We start from the raw sequence: 21133 nt of genomic DNA, 5'->3' as shown, positions 1-21133 counted from the left end.
AGATAGATATATATAAATTTTATATATATATATATATATATATATATATATATATATATATATATATAGATAGATATAGATATATATATAAATATATATAAATATATATATATATATATATATATATATATATATATATATATATATATATATATATATATATATATAGTTAGGTAGGTATTGTTGTCAACTCGTTTTAATTAGAGGGTTGTCATCATTTACGCATTGTCTTTGTTATTATCTCTTTTCAGGTGCAGTACTGTGGATTGTGCTTTCATTTTTCTTAAAGAGCTGATAGCCTGTTTAAATTAGAAGGCTTATATCTTCTGTTGATCATGTTTTTTGTTGGTAATGGCTAGCAAACAAACAAAAGATACTAAGGAGACCAAGGTCTCAGGATTTAAAAGATGTCCAAAGTGCTCACAAAAGATGTCAATTACTGATAGTCATATTGAATGTGTGCACTGTTTAGGAGCCCTGCATTTGCAGGAAAATTGTTCCATTTGTCATTCTTTCAGGTTGAGGGTGTTGCAAGAGTGAAAGAATAAGTTGATACTGAAAGGTTTGCTAAAGTCTTCCTTTGCTGAGGATTTGGACAAGGGTCAAGCTCCTTCAAAAAAGACCTCGTCACCTTCATCTAAGTCTGACAAGGGCTCAGAGAGACTGATTTCTGCCTCATCAGATGGATCAGAGCCATCAAAAAAGATGCAAAAATGTTGGTACCAACAACCTCGTCTCAGACTTCTACCTTGGCTCCATCTGTGTTGGGGCCGATGGTAGTTACATCTAGGAGCCGATCACCTGTTTTAGCTCCGATCCCCAATATTACAGTCTGTGACATCACCAGCGCCATCCTCTCGTTCTTCCAGAAGTCTGTCAGATTTGGATATAGATCGCTTGGTGCAAAAGCTTTTGAGAATACCGGCTCTATCAAAAACTTTGTTGGAACTGACCCACCAGGCTTCGGATCCAACTAGACCAGTTCCCCCTACTTCGATTCCACCCCCGATCCCTACTGTGGCTTCGGAGCCAGAATGTGTGGTGCTGATAGTTATGGATCCCACAGTGCTGAGACCAACTTTGGTTTCTTCAGCTCCTAAAGCTCAGGCTACCTTGGCATCGACTGAGGTGTCTACGGGCCGACACTCTCCTGGCTACTCCAGGGGGGAGTAGCCAGACCAAGTTTTTATCTTTTCTGACTTTACCTCTCGGAGTTTCGGCTTGATTGAATTTGGCTCCTACTTTGACCTTGGAGCCTTCTCTCATGGCTCTTGGAGGGCTTCTGGTTCCCTTTGAGCTGGAGTCCTCCTTGGGTCATGGGAGAGGGGCCTTTGCAGTCATGAGGAGGGCTTTGTCCCCACGGGCATCCAGTTTATCAGACCCTACCATTCCTCCCCCTAGGGCTTCGGTTCCAGCTTCTGCACAATCTGGCCCACAGAGTAGAGATCCAGAGCCTCATGAGGCCCCACAGGGTGAACCCTTCTCTTCATGAACCTCCCCTTAAGCCCCATCTGAGGAGGCACCCGAAAGAGGTTATGTAAGGGGAAACACTTGGACTCCCCTGAAGAGTCATTGGCATCAGACACAGACCTCTATGATTCAGAGGGGTCCTCATGGTCACCTTCTGAAGATGTCTCATTTGCACACATCTTGGAAATCCTTAAGCAGAGAGGTGGCTGGAAGGCCACTAACCCTTCTGAAGAGGAGTCTGTGTACATGAAGGCTTTTGGTTCTCGACCTTCCACCTCTTGGGTTTCTCCGCCTTTCAGTGAATTCATGGAATTGGTTTGTCGAAAGGCAAGGGAGTCTCCAGATACAGTGGAACCTTTCCCTAGGAGGCCTAATAAATTTATTACTGCACCAGAGGACAAAAATTTCTTGACTAAAGGAGTGCCTGTAGATGCTATGGTGGTGGCAGCAGCCACCAAAAAAGAGTTATTTGAGATGTTCACAGCTGTCTATCCACTGAATAGAGTGTCTCGTATGATGGATAGGTATGGGAAGTGCATGTTCTCATTGTGGACTTTACACTGCGGTCCCTGAATTATCTAACTCACTTTCCAAGGTTATAGAGAGGTCTCCTAAAGGAGCTTGGAGATACCCTCCAGGCTGATGTAGCTGCGGGAGTCTCGGATAAGGTAACTTCCCAGCTCTTTACCCTAAACTTAGTTGTCAACTCTTCCGTGAGGCTTATCTCATATGCAGCCGATGGAGCAAGCAGATCAGTGAGTTCTGGAATTGCCCTTAGGAAACATTCCTGGATGTGCTTATGTTCATTTGCAGAAACTTTCAAGTCATCCTTCAGCAACAGTCCTTTTGATGGCTCATCACTTTTAGGACCAAAAGTTAAAGACACTGAGCAGGTGTGAGCAGGAAGGGAAGACTCTCACTGCCATTGGAGTCCAGTTTTCTACTCCTTCAAGACCCTATCCTAAGGGTCAAAAGGGTGGAAAGATGTGGTTTTGTAAATCCCATAGAGCCTTTCAAGACACACATGGTGACCCCCCCCCCCCTCCAGGGGCAGAGGAGGGAGAAGTAATGGAAGACGCCAGCAACGCGGCAGAGGGGTTTGCAAAATCAGGGCGACCAGTAATCTTTCTTTGGCAAGCCCTTCCAGCATTCCTGAAAGGAAGCCCAACTGTTCCACTCTGGAAGCAGTCGGGGGTGCTTGTCTTTGTACCCAGATGCCTGGCTAAGAATAACAAAAGACAACTGGGTACAAAGGATCATATCCAGAGGTTACTCTGTTCCCTTTTCCAACCCTCCCCCAACCATGAGAAGAATTCTGGAATTTCCACCCAGTCACAGGAATCAGGCAACAACCAAAATTCAACAGTTGCTAGAAAAAAGAGTCATCCAACCAGTCTCCGCAGACCAGATAGGATCCAGGACTTGCTCAAGATTATTTTTAGTTCCAAAGAAAACAGGGGACTGGAGACCAATACTGGATCTCAGTAAAAAAGACAAAGTTCCAGATGGTCACACTACAGTCAATTCGACAATTGGATGTGCTCTATAGACCTCCAGGATGCATACTGCCACATAAAAATGGACAGGCCATCCAGGAGTCACTTGCGCTTTCAGCTGGGAGCCAGTCAGAACCAATTCTGCGCACTGCACTTTGGGCTCACTACAGCCCCCAATGTGTTCACTAAATGCATGGCAGAGGTTACGGCTCATCTGAGATGTGCAGGATTCCAAGTGTTTCTGTACTTAGACAACTGGCTCTTCATCACCACCACCACCACCACCAAGCATCTAGCATCTACTACTACAAGCAAGAGACAACACTTTGGACCTGTGTACTCAGCTAGGGATCACAATCAATTAAAAAAATCCGCCTTATTGCCATCTCAGTGTATCGCCTTTGTAGGCACAGAACTAAACTCTGTAACAATGATGGTAACTCTTCCACAAGAATGGATACAAACCCTTCGGACACAAATTCAAAACCTGCTTTCGAGAATGAGAGTCCAAGCAAGAACTGTTCTCAAAGTTTTAGGGACAATGGCAGCAACAGTCACCATACTCCCTCTTGCTCGGATGCATATGAGAATTCTCCAGTGGCTTCTTTTTACCCAGTTGTTGATGCAGGAACTACCAATATCATACCAGATAATTCTGACAGACTCTTACAAAAGAGACCTAACTTAGTGGCTAAATTCAGATCAAGTCACTATAGGTCGTCCTTTCACTCTACCTTCCCCATTAACCACAGTGACCACGGACACTTCCCAGATGGGGTGGGGGGCATTATCAGGGAAAGACAGTCCAGGGCACTTGGCAAGAATATGAGGCTCACCTGCACATCAATGTACTGGAGATGAGAGCAGTTCTGTTGGCGATGCAAGTATTTGAACACTCTCTTCCTCTAGGAGCAATTGCAATCCAGATGGGCAACGTATCTGTTGTATGGTATATCAACAAACAAGGAGGAACCAAGTCTTATCAACTTTGCCGAGAGGTCGTCAGAGTATGGCAATGGGTGACTTCATCCCAGCACCTTCTAATAGCAACACACATTCTGGGGAAATCCAACGGGATTGTGGACAAACTCTGCAGGGCAATTCTAATGCCCCACGAGTGGTCCCTGAAGCAAGAAATGGCAGAAATGATTTTTCACGCATGGAGCCAGCCTTTATGTGATCTCTTTGCCACATCCATGAACACAAAATGCAGTAGCTACTTTGCCCTTATCCTCCCACTGGGAGAATCACTGAGGGACACACTTGTACACAACTGGCCCCTGGGTCTCCTTTATGCTTTTCCCCCTTTTCCACTAATACCCAAGGTACTTCAGAAAACCAGTTCATTGGGAGGGACATTAATCCTGATAGCACCATACTGGCCTCATCAGATTTGGTTTCCCTTCCTACAGCCTCATCTACAAGAAAAGCCTTGGACCCTGGACCCAGTTCCAGATCTCCTGACACATTCTTCAGGGGATTTTCATCCCTCTCTTTCCATCCTCAGGCTGACAGCTTGGCTGCTGTAGTTCCCAAAATAGCCAGGTCACAAAATCTTTCATCTGCAGTTCAATATATATTCTGATTTCTTCTCACAAATCATCTACCAGGAAATTGTACCTCAGTAAATGGAAGCGATTTTATACCTGGGCCTCACAAAATCATACTGATCCATATTCAGCGCCCATATCATCCATACTAAAATTTTTGACTAAACTTTTTAATGAAGGTGCTGCAGCTATTTCATATTTTCATATTGGCAATGGAAATTCAAGTATAATGTCTCTCAGACTGGCAAAAGCCTTCTTAAGAGGCACAAATCTATTTAGACCATATATCAGACCACCATTACCACCATGGAATATCAACTTTCTTTTGTCCAAAATAATTCTTTCCTCCTTTGAACCTGCGTCGTCGTGTGATTTGAAATTTCTAACCTGGAAAATTGCCTTTCTAGTGGCTATCACATCAGCCAGGAGAGTATCTGAACTGTAAGCCTTGTCCTTTAAGCCTCCATACATGCTGTTTCACAATGATAGAGTGTCACTCCAGACAAATCCATCCTTTTACCCAAAGTATGCTCAGAATCTAACCTCAGTCAATCTATTGACCTACCAGTATTCTTCCCCAAGTATGGCAATAAGGCAGAATACAGGCTACATCAGTTGGATGTTCATAGATAACTGCGTTTCTACCTGCATAGAACAAAAGACTTGAGAAAATCTGATCAACTTTTTGCATCCTACTCAGAAAATAAAAAAAGGTCTTTCAGTAGCAAAAACTACACTGTCAAACTGGCTGTCTCAATGCATTTTGTTTGTATTTAATTCAGCAAATAAAGAACTGCCACAAGGGTTCAACGCTCATTCACAAGGGCAGTATCTACTTACTTTGCTTTCCATGCTAGGCTTCCCATAGATACTGATTGTGCAGCAGCTACATGGGCTAAGCCTCATACCTTTATAACTCATTACAAAGTAGACATGGCCTCCAGAGATAGAACTTCTTTTGGTTCCACTATTCTGAAGAATATACTCCCTTGGGTCACCCAAGAAGAAAGATGCTAGGGACGCTGTCCCATCAGTCAAGAATGAGGGCGAGATAGGACAGCTGCACATAAAGAAGTTATGTACCTACCATAACGTTCCATGTGAGTTGTCCTTCTCAACCCTTCATTCTTATGTCCCACCCACCTAACCCCCTTCCTTGATTTCTGGGAGAACGAGAGGTGGTTTTTCCATTTGGCTATTGGTCTTTGACCCTCTCCTAAGTCTGGTAAAGTCGTATACTTGGTTTAGATATCTGTTTCCATTTTATATAAAAATAGAACATCAGCAAACAAGATCTGGGGAATACCCTACAGCATCATGAGATAGGGATGCAGCCATGAGCTAGCTGAAGACCTCAAGCTTTAGAAAGTGGTGCTGAGTCAGAACCCATCAGTGAAAAATGAAGGGGGAGATGGACAACTCACATGGAACATTATGGTAGGTACATAACTTCTTTTTTTTCTCTAAAGTTTCTCAAAGAAAATATAGTGCCAAAGTGCTTTTGTTTCTCCTGATGTCATACAATAGATCAGTAGTCACTGAGCTAGTGTGGTAGTACCAGTGTCGCACAATGCATTGCAGTTTGCTGAAATCAGTGTAAGACTAGTTTTGCTATGACTTTTGCTTGCTTGTGTGTATGTAAAAAAATATTACAGATTTTTATTCATAATAATATCGGGCATATGCATAACTCTTCGGGTCTATATTATGTATTCGAACTTTCAAAACTTCGAATCCCATATGTTCGACAACATATGATCGATGTTTAATAGTTCGAATATATAATAAAACAAAAAAAAAAGAAACTTACCTTAACGGTGCAGGCAGGGGAGCAAGCCCTCTGCACCCCTACACCCCCCTACTTAAATATACCAACTCCGATATCGCACTTCAGTGCAGAAAAGGGAAATTCTCCCATTTTGCACCGAATGGCACCGTTGCATTTAACCTTCAAACGCTTGAAATTTTGATCATATGGTGTCCACCATATGACATTTGAAATTTCAAGCATTCGTGGTTCTAATAGGAATCCAACTCTTCTGGGTTATCTAGTTAACAACTAATTATTTTTCTAATTATTTTTCAATAAAGCATAAAATACTTCACAGAACATTGAGACCCTTGGTACTTCTAGGAGGTCTTGAAGGTCACCACACCCCAGACTGTATAAGTGGATTTGACTCAGCCCTCTCCCTTTCCAAAACCAGCCCTGCTTAGAGGTGTACATAGACGGTTACTGCAACTTGTGCCGGTGGCTGGCAATAGTGCCATCATTGTTTTCTTACAGCTAACAGTGTTTAATCAAAAGTGCAGAGTCGATTGTGAACAGAGTCGCATGTGATACTACTCTAGACAAATAAAAATATTGTAAATATGTTTATTGGTGAGGCTTACTATTTTTTACTTTATTTTTGGGGTGTGTATATAGTTTCACAAGTTTCCAGCTAGCCTTATTAGGAGTCTCACTGTTAAAACAGGATTCCATTTCTAATACCTCTAGATTCCAAAACAGTCAAGCATAAAAATTCCCTTTGAATGTTACATGCCAAGGAGGGCAGCAGTTCTCATGTTGCAACATGATGGCATGTTCAACAAATTAAAAAAAAAACACATTTGTAAAGCTTCATAGCAAATGTGAAGATCTGGTACATTTAACTCTCCTAATTATAGGTTTATAGGTTATTGTTAGCCTTAATGTTAGGGGGCCATCAAAAATTTCAACCCCATCACCCAGTACTGGTGGGAGATTAAGAATGTCTCCTTTAAATAGACGTCTTATGGCATGGGTGAAAGTCTGGGGGTCTTCCATTCAGTAATTCAGATTGGTTTTGAAGGTTGCTATGGAATTACTCTGCTTGATAAATAAAGGCGGCCTATTCCAGAAATGGAGATACACTGGTTTATGTACCAGTCATACTGTTTGGTGTGTTTGATATTCTAATATAGGTTTAAGTCTCCAGAACATGTGTTTGTTTTAAAATGTTTCTGTTTAGGTAAAGGAGGTCCTAGAATGCTGCGTTATTAATAAGCAAGCATCATCCTCTAAGGGATCTGTGTGAAACAAAGTATATGGACTTAGCTTTTAGTCTGTCCAGTGAGGAAACTTTGCCTATTTTTTAACCATGTTTAAGTGTTTAGTGAGGTACATGTTGAATCGTGCATTATATTCCATGATCGCCGTAATAAGGAAGGAATAAAGTGGTGCTTAAACATCATTAGACCATGGTGGCATTATACAAAGGATATGTTGTTTAAGGCTAAAGGATTTGCTAACCACCACAGAGGTAAGGGGGTCACTGAAGAGTCTGTTATCAATACAGGCAGCCAAGTCCTGGATGACTGGCCCAGATTTAAGCAGATTGTTACATTTGGGTTTTCTCTATTGCGGATAATGGTTTGTGAAATATCTTATTTTAACAAAGCATCCTGTGTATTTAAAGCATATGTTGCAAAATATTTTTATTACTTGCAAATTTTTAATCAAAATAGGACATGCTATTATTCACATAGTGCTAGATAAGTGGTTATTTCACTTGTAAACTGGAATATCTTGAAAAGATGAAACGGAAAACACTGAAGGTTTTTCGATTTAACAGAGAGATAAATCCAAAATGAAACTAAAATAGCATTGTTAATACCTCAGGAAGTATTTAGTCAGAAGGTATTTATGTGGAAATGTCTGTTTTATTAACATCATCTATAAGATTAATATAATTACTAAACTGAGTATTTGCTTTTTTGGGATTTTTTCATAACACGTACTTTCTTAATTGCTGTCTTACTTTTACTTAACTGAACTTCACTGCTTCCACATAAATCATAACTTACTTACAAAAACAAATTTGGCTAAACACCTTAAGTGGGACTTTTTCCTAGGTTATAAAAGACTTTCGGCTTTTCCTGGTTAGGGGTCATCAGAACAGAACTCCGGTCTGCTCATGATTGGCAGTAGAGTTTTACAGTGCTGAGTTGTCAGCTCAACGCCCAACCTTCAAAGAAGACATGCCCATTCATGCTCGCACCTGCCTGCATGTCTTTAACGTCACTCGACCGTGAGGAGGACATGCAGACTCCACACAGAAGGTGCTCCAGCTGATAATCGAACGGGAGAACCTCTTGCTGCGAGGCGACAACACTAACTGCTGCACCACCGCGGCAAGGATTACTTTTTCCTAGGTTATAACAATGCATATACCAGCTATGCCATTGGATGGGACTATGACCTGGCATGAGTGACCAAGCGTCTCTGTCAGGCATATGTTGAAAAGACTTGTACTATTTGTAAATATGCTGTGTACTGCACAGTATTTACCTGTTTCTCCTACCACATCCACAGCAAAATCATGTGCAACTGAATGTCTTTTCACAAGTGATGTCAGAACATCATAAGGTGATCTTTCCACATCCTCCAAACTCAGTGTCCCAGTTTCCCACTCCCACCCTGCTAGTCATCTAACCAGACTGCGCCCCCCCCCCTTTGAAGACTCCTGGATCCGCCACTGAACAACAATCGAGGACAAAAGCTCTCCTCGTTATTTTCTAACAAACTCCTTGCATGTGACTTCCTTTCTGGTGTTTTTTTATTTTTACTGAGGCGCCATTATTTTATTTTGTGGATTTCAGGACAAACAAAACAAGACTTTGATTGCAAAACAAGCAAATCTGATCAACAGCTGACCATAAATGGCTTATCTATCCCTCCTCTCCAGAAGAATAAGGCAACTGGTGCAGTTTATAGAAAAAAAAATGTTTTCTTTAGTCTTCACAGATGGATGAGCATTCTTGCAGTCAAATCTTAATGGTTTTACAGTGAGTTCTACCCTGGTTATAAGGGCCTTGCAAGTGGAGGGGTCAGAATAGCCAGGTGCTTTAACTGGCGAAAGTAAAATACATCTAATTTGAATATGTCAAAATGGTGGTGTGTTTTGATTGGTGGAGGTAACCCCCACCACCACCACCACCACCACTTGCTGCAGACCAGGCCAAAATATGAACTCAATATAAAAATTAGTATGGGCAGTTTAGAATTACTGCTTTTATACAAATATAAACATCTAAATGTCACTGCAGGTGGATTGGGCACTCTAACTTGGCCCAAGGTGTGAGTGTGTGCATGTGTGTGCCTTCTGTGGAAGGTTGGGCGCCGGGCTGGCAACTCGACACCGTAAAACTCCACTGCCAATCATGAGCGGACATGGTGATCCGCTGTGGCGACCCCTAACCGGGAAAAGCCGAAGGAAGAAGATAAAAATCTAAATGTTAGAATTAGTAATAACCTAAAGTTTAAAGCCAGTGCTCAAAATGTAAAAGTTAATGCAATAAGAATCAGTGGCTTGATTTAATAAATAAAATTCACTGCCCTAGTTCATACAGTTTTAAGGCAGCTTTTTGTGGTATATGTAAGACCAGTTTTGGAGCACAATTCTTTGTTTTGTAGTTAAACAAAAAAGTGACTTGCTGCTACTTGAAAGTATACAGAGGAGACTTACAAAAACAAATTAAGATTTATACATAATTTTTCTATAACATGTGGCTTGACGTGTTAGCACTTTATTCCATAAGCTGCAACGTGGCGTATAGAGTGCTCCATGATGAGCAACTGAGGCTTCTAATGAATGTCGAAATCCTACATGGTAACCATAATTCCAGAAGTAGTGGCTTTACATATACGATTGATAAATATACAATCACTTCAAGGATGAAATGTATTACTCAATCCATGGTAAGACTCTGGAATTATCGTTGGATATAAGACAGTGATACATTACTCAAATTTAAAAACTCCTTGTATTCGTGGATGGGCAAATCGGACTATACAGTCTGTCCAGAGTCTGCATTTTAAATGGTCATATGGTTAATACGCAGTATCCTTAAACTGTGTAAACTGTACAGCTTAGTATCCACTGGGATAGGTAGTCCACGACTCTCAAAGGGCTGCAGATGAGGCCAACACATGAACTCAATTTCTTTTATTGTTTCCCTATCTACATTATACCAGTGCACAATATCAGTGTTGTGGAGTCCATCAAACTTTAAGTGAGGTCAGATAACTATGTGCTTCATGGGCGATGGCACACACTGTTGGGCATAGTAGTTGCAGATTTACTAATGCTGCAGTAACCCCTAACATAACTCAGTGATTCCTTCACTCTGAACATAAGCATTTGACTGGGTTCAACAGGAGCAGTTCTGTTGTGCATTCTCTATATGTTTCTGAATTACTCTGCCATCTTCTTTCCCTTCACTTGTAGATGGCATCACCTATACTCAGCCAAAAGATATAGCATATCTAGATCAAAAAATGCAGCTCAAATTTCACCTCCCCATCACCCCCGGTTCTTCCCCAAGAAATACCCTCCACCACTCCACTGCCAATTATCACCAAAAAACAGGTTGCAACTGTGCTCTATATACCAGGTTGCCTCTTATATAGCTTATATCAGGACTTATCAGGTCCATTGGGATCTATAACTAGGGTCTATATTAGAACATTGAAGTTTCAAAACTTCGAATGTTCTAATATCAAACCCTATTCAGCGAAAGCTGAAAATATCGAAGCAACAAAAAAATTAATTTTGTCCTAGGGAAAGAATTCACTTGTCCATTTCTGTTGCTTCTGTATTTTCAGCGCTGTGGTAGAAAGTTACGGGTCGGGTTCAGGTAAGTGTGCGACTGAGTGCGGGTTAGGTTAGTTAGGGTTAGGGTGCGGGTTAGGTATGTGTGCGATTGTGTGGACGTGAGGGTTAGGGCATGTTAGGTGAGTTAGGGTTAGGACGTGGGTTAGGTAAGTGTGCGATTGTGTGGATGTGAGGGTTAGGGCAGGGTTGGTGAGTTAGGGTTAGAGCGCAGGTGAGGTGAGTGTGCGATAGTGACGGACCTTAGGGTTAGGGTTTGGGTTAAGGTAAGTGGATAGTTAGTGGTGTGTGTATAGCTTAGTGTAGGGCTAGGTGTAAGATTTTAGGTGTATGTGTGTAGATTGCTGTTTGTTTGGTGTGCTTGTGTTGTGTGTATGTGTTTTGGAACAGCAATTTTTTTCCCTAGGATGTTTTCAGCTTTCACTGAATAGGGTTCGATATTAGACCATTCAAAGTTTTAAAACTTCGATGTTCTAATATAGACCCTCTAACTACAGACTAGCTTTGTCCGAGTAGCATGGAGGACAGCAACAGTCATGCCTCTGCATAAAGGGGGATCATCTACTGACCCAGGAAATTACAGACCCATAACTTTGACCAGTATTATATGCAAGGTCATGGAAAGAATAATCATGGACCTGATAAATAATGATACAGGAAATCTCCATACACTGGACCCAACCCAATTCGGCTTTTTCAAGGGCAGATCTTACCTACTGAATCTGGTGAATTTCTCTGAGAAAGTCACTAAGGCCATGCATGAGAGTAAAACAGTACATACCACCTTCTCCAGCCTAATCCAGGCATTTGACACAATTCCCCACTCAGATGTTATAAATAAACTCAAAAACTGGGTTTCCTGTACAAATGTGAGGTGAATTTTTTTTTCATAGTCTTTCTTAATAGTCATATCCAAGTAATTAAGTTTATCTTTGTCCACAGACATGGTGAACTTCAAAAAAGATATAGTCTCATGAATGTATTGAAAACAGCTCTGTAATCTATCAACACCTCCTTTCCAAAACAATACTGTCATCCAGGTAATGGCCATATAAGGCCCAGCAGTCATTAAATGGTGAATTTAAAACAAAAAGGTCTTCCCAGTGTGCCAAAACTATATTGGCAAAAACTGGTGTGCAACAAGCGCCCATGGCCACCCCCCGTCTTTGTCTAAACAGCTGGCCATCAAAAATCAAGAAGTTATTTTCCAGCAACAGTTCTATACAAGTTCTTATTGTCAATGTAGTATTGTGCCCCATAGTAGTGTTACTACATAGGTTCATAGGTAGATACTAGGCTATCGGCCCAAGGGCCTAAGTAAGCCTAGCCAAGGTTCCCTGGCTTACACCACCCAAGAAAGTTAATTTCCTGCGCCCCTGTCGAGCAGAGCCACAAAAGTGATCCCCGGGGTGTATTTCCTATTTCCCATCCACTCATCAAGATTTTTCTTGAAGAGTGCTAATGAAGAACTTTGCTTGACATAGATGGGTAGCTTGTTCCAGAGTATGGGAAGTATCTGGGACAGGAATCTATCCCTCCAGCACATTCTGGTTATTGTGGTGACAAGGTTTAGGTCCCTAGAGCTCAGAGAGACTGGGATTTCTTTAGGTGTAGCATGTCCAACAGCTCTGGGTTTGACATAGCTTTATATGTTAGGCAGAGATCTCCTCAGAGTAGGCAATATGCTACAGAGTAAAGCTGGAGTTTTTTGAGACAGTCAGTGTAGGGCATCTGTTTGAGGCCAGTAATCCTCTTTGTAAGGTACTTCTGTGGCCTTTCCAGCTGCTGAAGATGTCTTGTGAGGTACATTCCAAAAGGGGCATTGTACTCTATAATGGGTCTAATGAGTGCTGAGTAGAGGGGAACAATGACCTTTTTTTCCTGGATGAGAACCCTTTTGTGTTGAGGTGTGCCACATAGAAGGATTTCCTGACTACTGTGGCGATGGGATTATCAAAGGAGAGACTACTGTCCACTTGGGTCCCAAGGTCTCATGACACATTCGGCATTATGTGGTATTTCATGGGTACAGAGTTTTTACCAAAGGGATGACAATGCACTTTTTGGCACTGAGCTTGAGGCTATGCCTCTGACACCAGGCATCTGTCTCAGTGTGGCCCTTCTGTAGGATGTCAACATCATTTTGGGACTCAGCTATGGCTCCTAGTTTGCAGTCATCTGCAAACTTCATTATCCAGAGGCCTTCTGTGTTAGCCTGTACTTCAAAGAAGTAGATACCAAACAGGAGAGGTCCCAGGACTGAACCCTGTGGTACTCCACTTGTCACTGGTTTGAAGTCAGATTTGGAGTCTGCAACTTTTACAGTGTGGGTTCTGTCAGTGAGCCAGTTGGCAACCCATCTTGTGACATAGAGATTTATACCTAGTTTAGTGAGTTTAGCTATAATTCCAGAATGGGGGATGATGTCAAAAGCCTTGGTGAGGTCAAGATAGGCTGTGTGAACCACTTTACCTTCGTCTATGGCTTTGGTGACTGCCTCAAAGAAGTCGATCAGGTTCAGAAGGCATGGTCTGCCTTTCACAAACCCAAACTTGGTGGGGTCCAGAGTTTGGAGGTTACTTTGTTTATGAGTTCCATGATGATACGTTCCATGGCCTTGCAGACCAGGCTCATAAGGCTAATAGGGTGATAGTTCCCAGGATCAGTGGCAGCTCCCCCTTTGTGGAGTGGGATGATTGTTGCTGTGTGCTATTCAGTGGGCACAAAGCCTGAAGTGAGACTATGATTGAACATGGTGCTTAGGTGGGGAGCCAGTTCATTCTGAAGTTCATATAAAACACAGCCTGGGATGTTGTTTGGTCCCATGGATGCTGTGTTTTTGGTTTTAGAGAGTGCAGCTTTTACCTGCATAGATGTGATTACAGGGACTCTACATTCTTCCTGTATAGATATGGGCCCTTTAGGGGGTGAGAGGGGGTAAAGTTAGCACTGAACCTATCTGCCAGGATGTTGGCACTATCAGTTGGTTCTGTAATTTTCGTGATGTTGTGCTGTAACTCAGAGCAGATCTGGGTATTGCCATTGAGATTCTTGACATAGCTATAGAATACTTTGTGGTTGCCAGTGTGGCAATTTTGTTTTCATAGCTAGCTTTGGAGGATCTTATAAGGGCTGATCAGGGAGCTCCTCTACTCATGGGATTTTACTCTCCTTTGCAACAGTTTCTTCCTTCTGTTGTAGAGTTTGTTTACGGCAGGGGACCACCAGATTTCCTTCCTTTTTTTGGAGGATAGCGTCTTGGTTCTGTTTGGGATAACATGATCCATGCACTCATGTAAGTGTTTATAGAGTACATTTGTGTAGGATTCAGCAGTCGTAACTGTATTGACCATCTGCATGGGTGTCATGAAGTTCACCACTTCTGTCTTAAGAAGCATGAAGTTGGCTTTGGAGAAATTTTTTACCATGGTTTCCGTAATGGCGGGTGGGGGCGGGATGCGGATATCTAGGGTGATTAGCTTATGGTCAGATCTGACCAAGGAGGAGTTGACTTCAGGTGTGGAACTCCGGTCACTCCTGTTGGTAATGACTAGGTCTAGGATATTGTTTCCCCTGGTGGGGGTGTGGATAGGTTGATACAGGGCATTGAAATTTATGAATTCCAGACAGCGTTGAGTGAAGGAGTTGGTTCATGAGTAGTTTTCCCAGTTAATGGTGGGATAGTTGAAATCACCAATTATTAAGGTGTTTGGTTGAACCCTAATATTTTCTAGTATATCAAGAAAAGAGGAGTGGGAATCCTGGAGCATGGTGGGGGATCTGTAGCAAGCTACAATTTGGATTGCAGTTTTGCCCAGAGTTAGTTGCACTTGGATAACCTCGGATGCATTATACTGCGCAACTAGCCTGGAGGTGTGGATATCCTTAATGAATATGGACACACCTCCGCCTTTGGTGTTCTGGTCCAGGTTAGATGGCTGAAAAGTGTGGTATGAGTTATAACCTGGTAATGCAGGGGTGCTCTCTAGAGCCTTGAAGTAGGTCTCAGTCACTGCACAGATATCGATGTTCTCCATTTTAAGGAGTGCCTCAATTGAGTGCATTTTGAGATTTAGACTTCTAGCACTGAGTAGCATAACCCTCAGTTTTTGCTTGCCTGTTCCTGTTATGGTGGTGAATTTGTCATTTGAACCTTGCCTAAAATGGCACTATAGAGGCGGCAAGAGCTTTAGCCAGTATCTGGAATCCCAGGGGCGACAGATGCAGGCTATCTCTGGCAAAGCATCGTGGTCTGTTGATCATGTCATCCCAGACAGACAGATACTGGATCCCCTTAGAATGACACCAGAAGCTTAACCAATTGTTGAAGTCAATAAATTTGTCCTTGTACTGCGATATCATTCTGGGTGATGGCAGGATGCTACTCAGGGCTTGGGTCATACCTGCCTAAAACTCATAGAACCATTCTATTTCTTGATCATGGGGTATGACAGAGAAAAGATCACAAATGTCAATGGTTGTCCTTGCTGGTCTTACTCAGCAAATCCCAGGAATCCTTAAAAAGGGTGGCCCATTGGTCAAGTACATGTCTGACTTTTGAATCAATGAACTTAGCAATTCCAAATGTCTTGGATGCCTTGGCATCCACAATGGGACGAAGAGAGGGGTTGGAAATGGATTTATAGATTTTAAGGATTCCAAAAATAGTAGGAACTCGTGGCTAACTTATTTCCAGAAAAACATGTTCTTCCAATCTAAATTGCCCATTAAACAATAGTTCATCTAAAGTCAAATCAATGTTTCTATGTTGTTTTGAGAAATCTCGACGTAAGTTTCACTGTATAACATACTATACATTCTACTATTATAGTCCTCTATGTTCATAATGACCAAACCTCCACCCTTATCCAGTTTCATGATTCTGATGTTCTTATTATCTAAAATATTCTGTAGTAGGCTAGTTTCATGTACCGTCATATTTGTTGTGTGATTTTTACCAGACCTGGAAGTCCTGATCTCACTCTCACAAAGCATCTCGAACATATGTACCATAGGGTGTGGGGGGGTGGAATAAAAGTACTAGGCCTTTTAAAATTGTAGATGGGGTTCTCACATTCTCCCTTTGCTGAACATGTAAAGCAAGATTCAGTTTCCTAGTGAATGTTTTGACCTGCAAAATTGTTTCAGCCAATCTAGCCCTTCTGGCAGGTACAAAGTTAACCACTTTATCAAACAGGTCTGCCGATTCGGCACTGACCATAGTATGACTCAAATTATAAATGTTAAAATCATTTGCACTATTCTGAATAATTTGAGTATCAAAATTAGTGGATGCCATGTTATCAAGGCTAACTTCAATGCCTGTTCGAATTAGGTCTGCCCATTCGGCACTGACCGCGACTTGGTCCAAATTGTTAGAACTCAGGTCATGCAATGGGTTTAAATCAGGAATGTGAGATCCCCCATCCACAGTATTTGGTTCTATCTGTAATAGGAGGATCCCTGTCTCCCCCCTCTTCCACCCCTCCCTCTCTGTTGATTTTGGTATGATGCCTGTCCATGGTTCCAATTCCCCTGTCCCCCACCCCTTTGGTTTATTATTCATTGTGATCTCCTCAAAGGAGTGGAGCCTAAAGGGGCATCTTATTGAGAAATGTTAAAATTATTCACTTCACCATCCTGACGCCTTTCTAGTCTATCATAAAATTGACTCTGTTGTCCCATAGGGGGATCGGGGTAGGCCTTCCCAATGTCATAATCAAGTTTATCCCTGGATAACTTTCTATCCTTCCTATGATGATTTCCTGGAGTACCAAGAGTTGAAGTGGCAGATTAAAACCAATGACTGAATCACCTGGGCTTAATAACAGATTGTCCGTGGGACCTATGTTAAAGTTAAAATCTGTGTAATTCTTATAATTTATTATTTGTTTTTTGCATTTTTTATTTTTCATATTTTTATACTGTTGAACTGTTTTATATAATCTTGGTTTTAAATAACTGAGTTTTGTTTAAGAGCTCATGAAGGGAGTGTCTCTACGTGAATGTTTGACCAATGAGAGGGGAGAATTGCCTATTTGAAGTCAGTGATTTCTTTGTAATTTTATTCTGAAGAAGTCTGACATTTATTTTAGACAAAAGCACTTAATAAATATCTGTGGAGTGGTACCTGTGCTGAAGTGTTGTTTTCTGCATCATTTTCCTGGTCTGCACAGATAGATAGTAGCCTGAACCTTGACCACCATGTGCCCACAGTGGTGAGGAAGTCCTTCTATGTGGCACAACTTATAAGTAAAGGTATGGCATCCAGATGCAAGGAAATTATAGTCCCACTGAACTCAGCCCTCATTAGAGCAATCATCAAGTACAGTGCACCATTTGGCATATAATTTGCTATGCATTTACAGTAGCTGGAGTGACCTTGGAGGTTCCTCACAATAAAAATACCAGGTGTAAATATTATGTCCTATGTGGATAGACTAAAAGCCCTATCCCTTTGCTCTATCTCTTACCGACTATTAAAGGGTGACCTATGACTCACCTACAAGGCACTCAAAAATCCAGCCCTGGTGAAGATCTGATACACACCTACAAGTCAGACAGTATGAGGGTCACCCAATCTAGGGATCTAAATTTAGTCGGCAACTCGAAGAAAACATGCTGGAGAGACAGAGATGTGTCTCAGAGACTGACCCTACTTTGTAACAGGCTTCCTGTTCATGTTAAGCAGGGCCTTTCCCTGGCCCTCTTCAAACATAGTATGAATCATTAGATGGGGAAATCACAAATTCACACCTGCCTGTATCTCTTATGGACAGGGTCAATCTGTAACATACAAGCCTATGCCATCCTCTTGCCTCAGAGGCCATATATTGGGTAAAATCAAGTTATATTGGATAGACTTGTAAGAGCTCTTAATCCGTTAGCCTAGTAGTCTGCTATGAACCTGTGAACCTATTAACATATACAAAGATGCTCATTTTAATAATGTTGCTCATTACTATGTAATTATATGGCTATTAGTATATACCATGCCAGACAATGCTACTTAACTTAACCATGTCACGTGGCTTGTTTTTCTGAATTACTCACAAAATGCTCATAGTTGCTAATCAAGCATATTCACTTACCACGATGCAGAAAAGTTTTCTGAGTCCGGCCATAAACTCATACAGCTCTTTCCTAAATGTTGTGAGAAGTAACCATGTCAGTAAAATGAGTGAACCAAGGTAAAGTGGGAAAATCTTCTCACAAATCCTATTAAGAACTAAATTGTCATGCCTGTATAATGTGTAAAAATAATATTAAAGTAAATATTTAAAAAACATTTTATGGCACAGTAGCAGTAGTTGCTGTATGCTGTCAATTTAGTGACAACACTTCTTTCTGCAGGTTTACTGCTCCGTGGTTAGTAGTTGCTGTATGCTGTCATCTGGCGGTGACAACACCTCTTCCTGCAAGTTTACTGCACCATGGTTAGGAGCAGCTCTGGTATATCTGTGTGTCTTGACTTAGTCTCTGATGCTGTCATCTGGCGGTGACAACACCTCTTCCTGCAAGTTTACTGCACCATGGTTAGGAGCAGCTCTGGTATATCTGTGGGTCTTGACTTAGTCTCTGATGCTGTCATCTGTCAGTGACAACACCTCTTCCTGCAGGTTTACTGCTCCATGGTTAGGAGCAGCTCTGGTATATCTGTGTGTCTTGACTTAGTCTCTGATGCTGTCATCTGTCAGTGACAACACCTCTTCCTGCAGGTTTACTGCTCCATGATTAGGAGCAGTTCTGGTATATCTGTGGGTCTTGACTTAGTCTCTGATGCTGTCATCTGTCAGTGACAACGCTTCTTTCTGCAGGTTTACTACTCCATGGTTAGGAGCAGCTCTGGTGTATCTTTGGATCTTGACTTAGTCTCTGTAGTACAATATTTTGGCATGGGATTGACAGAGGAATTATTTACACAAGTGGAAGTTTTAAGGTGAAACAATAATGAATATGAACAAATTAAAAAAAATAAATGATGAATGTAAAGATATATTGCAAAACTGATGTTTTTTTCTTTTGTTTAACTAGCCTGAAGGTACTAAGGTGGAAATGGCAAAGAGTTTCTTCTTGTGTCCTAATGGTAAGTATAGACAATGATCGGCCTCAGAAGTGTGTGTGTGTGTGTGTGTGTGTGTGTGTGTGTGTGTGTGTGTGTGTGTGTATTCATGTTCATGTCCATGTGCATGCCTGTGTTTCTCTATGTATGCACTTGCATGCAAATGTAGAGGGTTAGAAGTGAAAGGTGTGGAATAATGGTTCCCCTTCATATGACTGAAACTACAAAAGCCTGAAACTTCAAAAGCCTGAAAACAAAAGCCTGAAAAATCAAAAGCCTGAAACTCAAAAGCCTGAAAACACAAAAAAATACATACACTGACTTTAAACAACAGAAACCATATTAATTTCTACTAAGTCTTAGTGTAATGAAGTGCAATCCTGGAGTTGATATATTTAAGTAGTAGGGGGTATGTGGGGGGTGGGGCTTGCCTCCCTGCTTATACTTAGTGGAAATTAATATGATTTCTGTTGTTTAAAGTCAGTATATGTATATTTTGTGTTTTCAGGCTTTTGAGTTTCAGGATTTTGACTTTTCAGGCTTTTATTTTCAGGCTTATGAGTTTCAGGCTTATGTTAATTCAGTCATATGAAGGGGAACCAGAATAATAGATAAATTTGACAGAACACAGTGGTCTGAATACCACTGACCAAATATTTTACATCATGTTTAAATGAATAGAAATAACGTCAGCAAAATAAACATGCAGTGCAAATTGCATTGACTGACGTAATACAGGGAAGGTTAATTTCAAATGGACAGACTCTACCATTTTTAGAACTGCAGATATTAGTTGCTCCTGCCTATGTACTGTAGTCATTAAACTGGCCACTGTAGGTGGTTTCTTCTTGCCAACCTTCAGAATCTCCTGCAAGTTTGAGCTCCTCCCCTCATCTATATCATGCACAGGGCACCCAACCTTCAGAATCTCCCGCAAGCTCGAGCTCCACCCCTCATCTCTATCATGCACAGGGCACCCAACCTTCAGAATCTCCGGCAAGCTCGAGCTCCTCCCCTCATCCCTATCATGCACAGGGCCCAAAGCTTCAGAATTTCCTGCAAGCTCAAGCTCCTCCCCTCATCCCTATCATGCACAGGGCACCCAGCCTTCAGAATATCCTGCAAGCTCGAGCTCCTCCCTTCATCCCTATCATGCACAGGGCACCAAAGCTTTAGAATTTCCTGCAAGATCAAGCTCCTCCCCTCATGCATATCATGTACAGGGCACCAAAGCTTCAGAATCTCCCGCAAGCTCGAGCTCCACCCCTCATCCCTGTCCTGCACAGGGCACCCAACCTTCAGAATCTCCTGCAAGCTTGAGCTCTTCCCCTCATCCCTATCATGCACAGGACCCAAAGCTTTAGAATTTCCTGCAAGCTCAAGCTCCTCCCCTCATCCCTATCATGCACAGGGCACCAAAGCTTCAGAATCTCCTGCAAGCTCAAGCTCCTCCCCTGATCTATATCATGCACAGGGCACCCAACCTTCAGAATATCCTGCAAGCTCAAGCTCCTCCCCTCATCCCTGTTATGCACAGGGCACCAAAGCTTCAGAATTTCCTGCAAGCCCAAGCTCCTCCCCTCATCCCTATCATGCACAGGGCACCCAACCTTCAGGATATCCTGCAAGCTCGAGCTCCTCCCTTCATCCCTATCATGCACAGGGCACCAAAGCTTTAAAATTTCCAGCAAGCTCAAACTCCTCCCCTCATCCCTATCATGCACAGGGCACCAAAGTTTCAGAATCTCTTGCAAGCTTGAGCACCTTCCCTCATCTCTATCATGCACAGGGCACTCAACCTTCAGAATCTCCTGCAAGCTTGAGTTCTCCCCTCTTCCATATCAGGCATTAAGGCACCCAACCTTCAGAATCTCCTGCAAGCTCAAGCTCCTCCTCTCATCCCTATCATGCATTGGGGCA

The 21133-nt window shown here is 42.0% G+C and overlaps 1 protein-coding gene across 1 annotated transcript in view; it reads left to right on the top strand.

Annotated features, from left to right (window-relative positions):
- Positions 1–21133, top strand: part of LOC122808165 (alpha-2-macroglobulin-P-like) — a 686630-nt gene that overhangs the window by 120359 nt on the left and 545138 nt on the right. Inside the window, exon 6 of the mRNA XM_044079138.1 lies at positions 19186–19237. Within this exon, the coding sequence (XP_043935073.1) occupies positions 19186–19237 (52 nt within the window). The remainder of the gene's footprint in view (positions 1–19185; positions 19238–21133) is intronic.

The sequence above is a fragment of the Protopterus annectens genome, chromosome 8.part0 (genome assembly GCF_019279795.1).
Source record: "Protopterus annectens isolate FY-2018-M chromosome 8.part0, PAN1.0, whole genome shotgun sequence".
Classification (NCBI taxonomy): domain Eukaryota; kingdom Metazoa; phylum Chordata; order Ceratodontiformes; family Protopteridae; genus Protopterus; species Protopterus annectens.
Note: the sequence above shows the minus strand (reverse complement) of the source record. Positions and strands in the feature narration are given on the sequence as shown.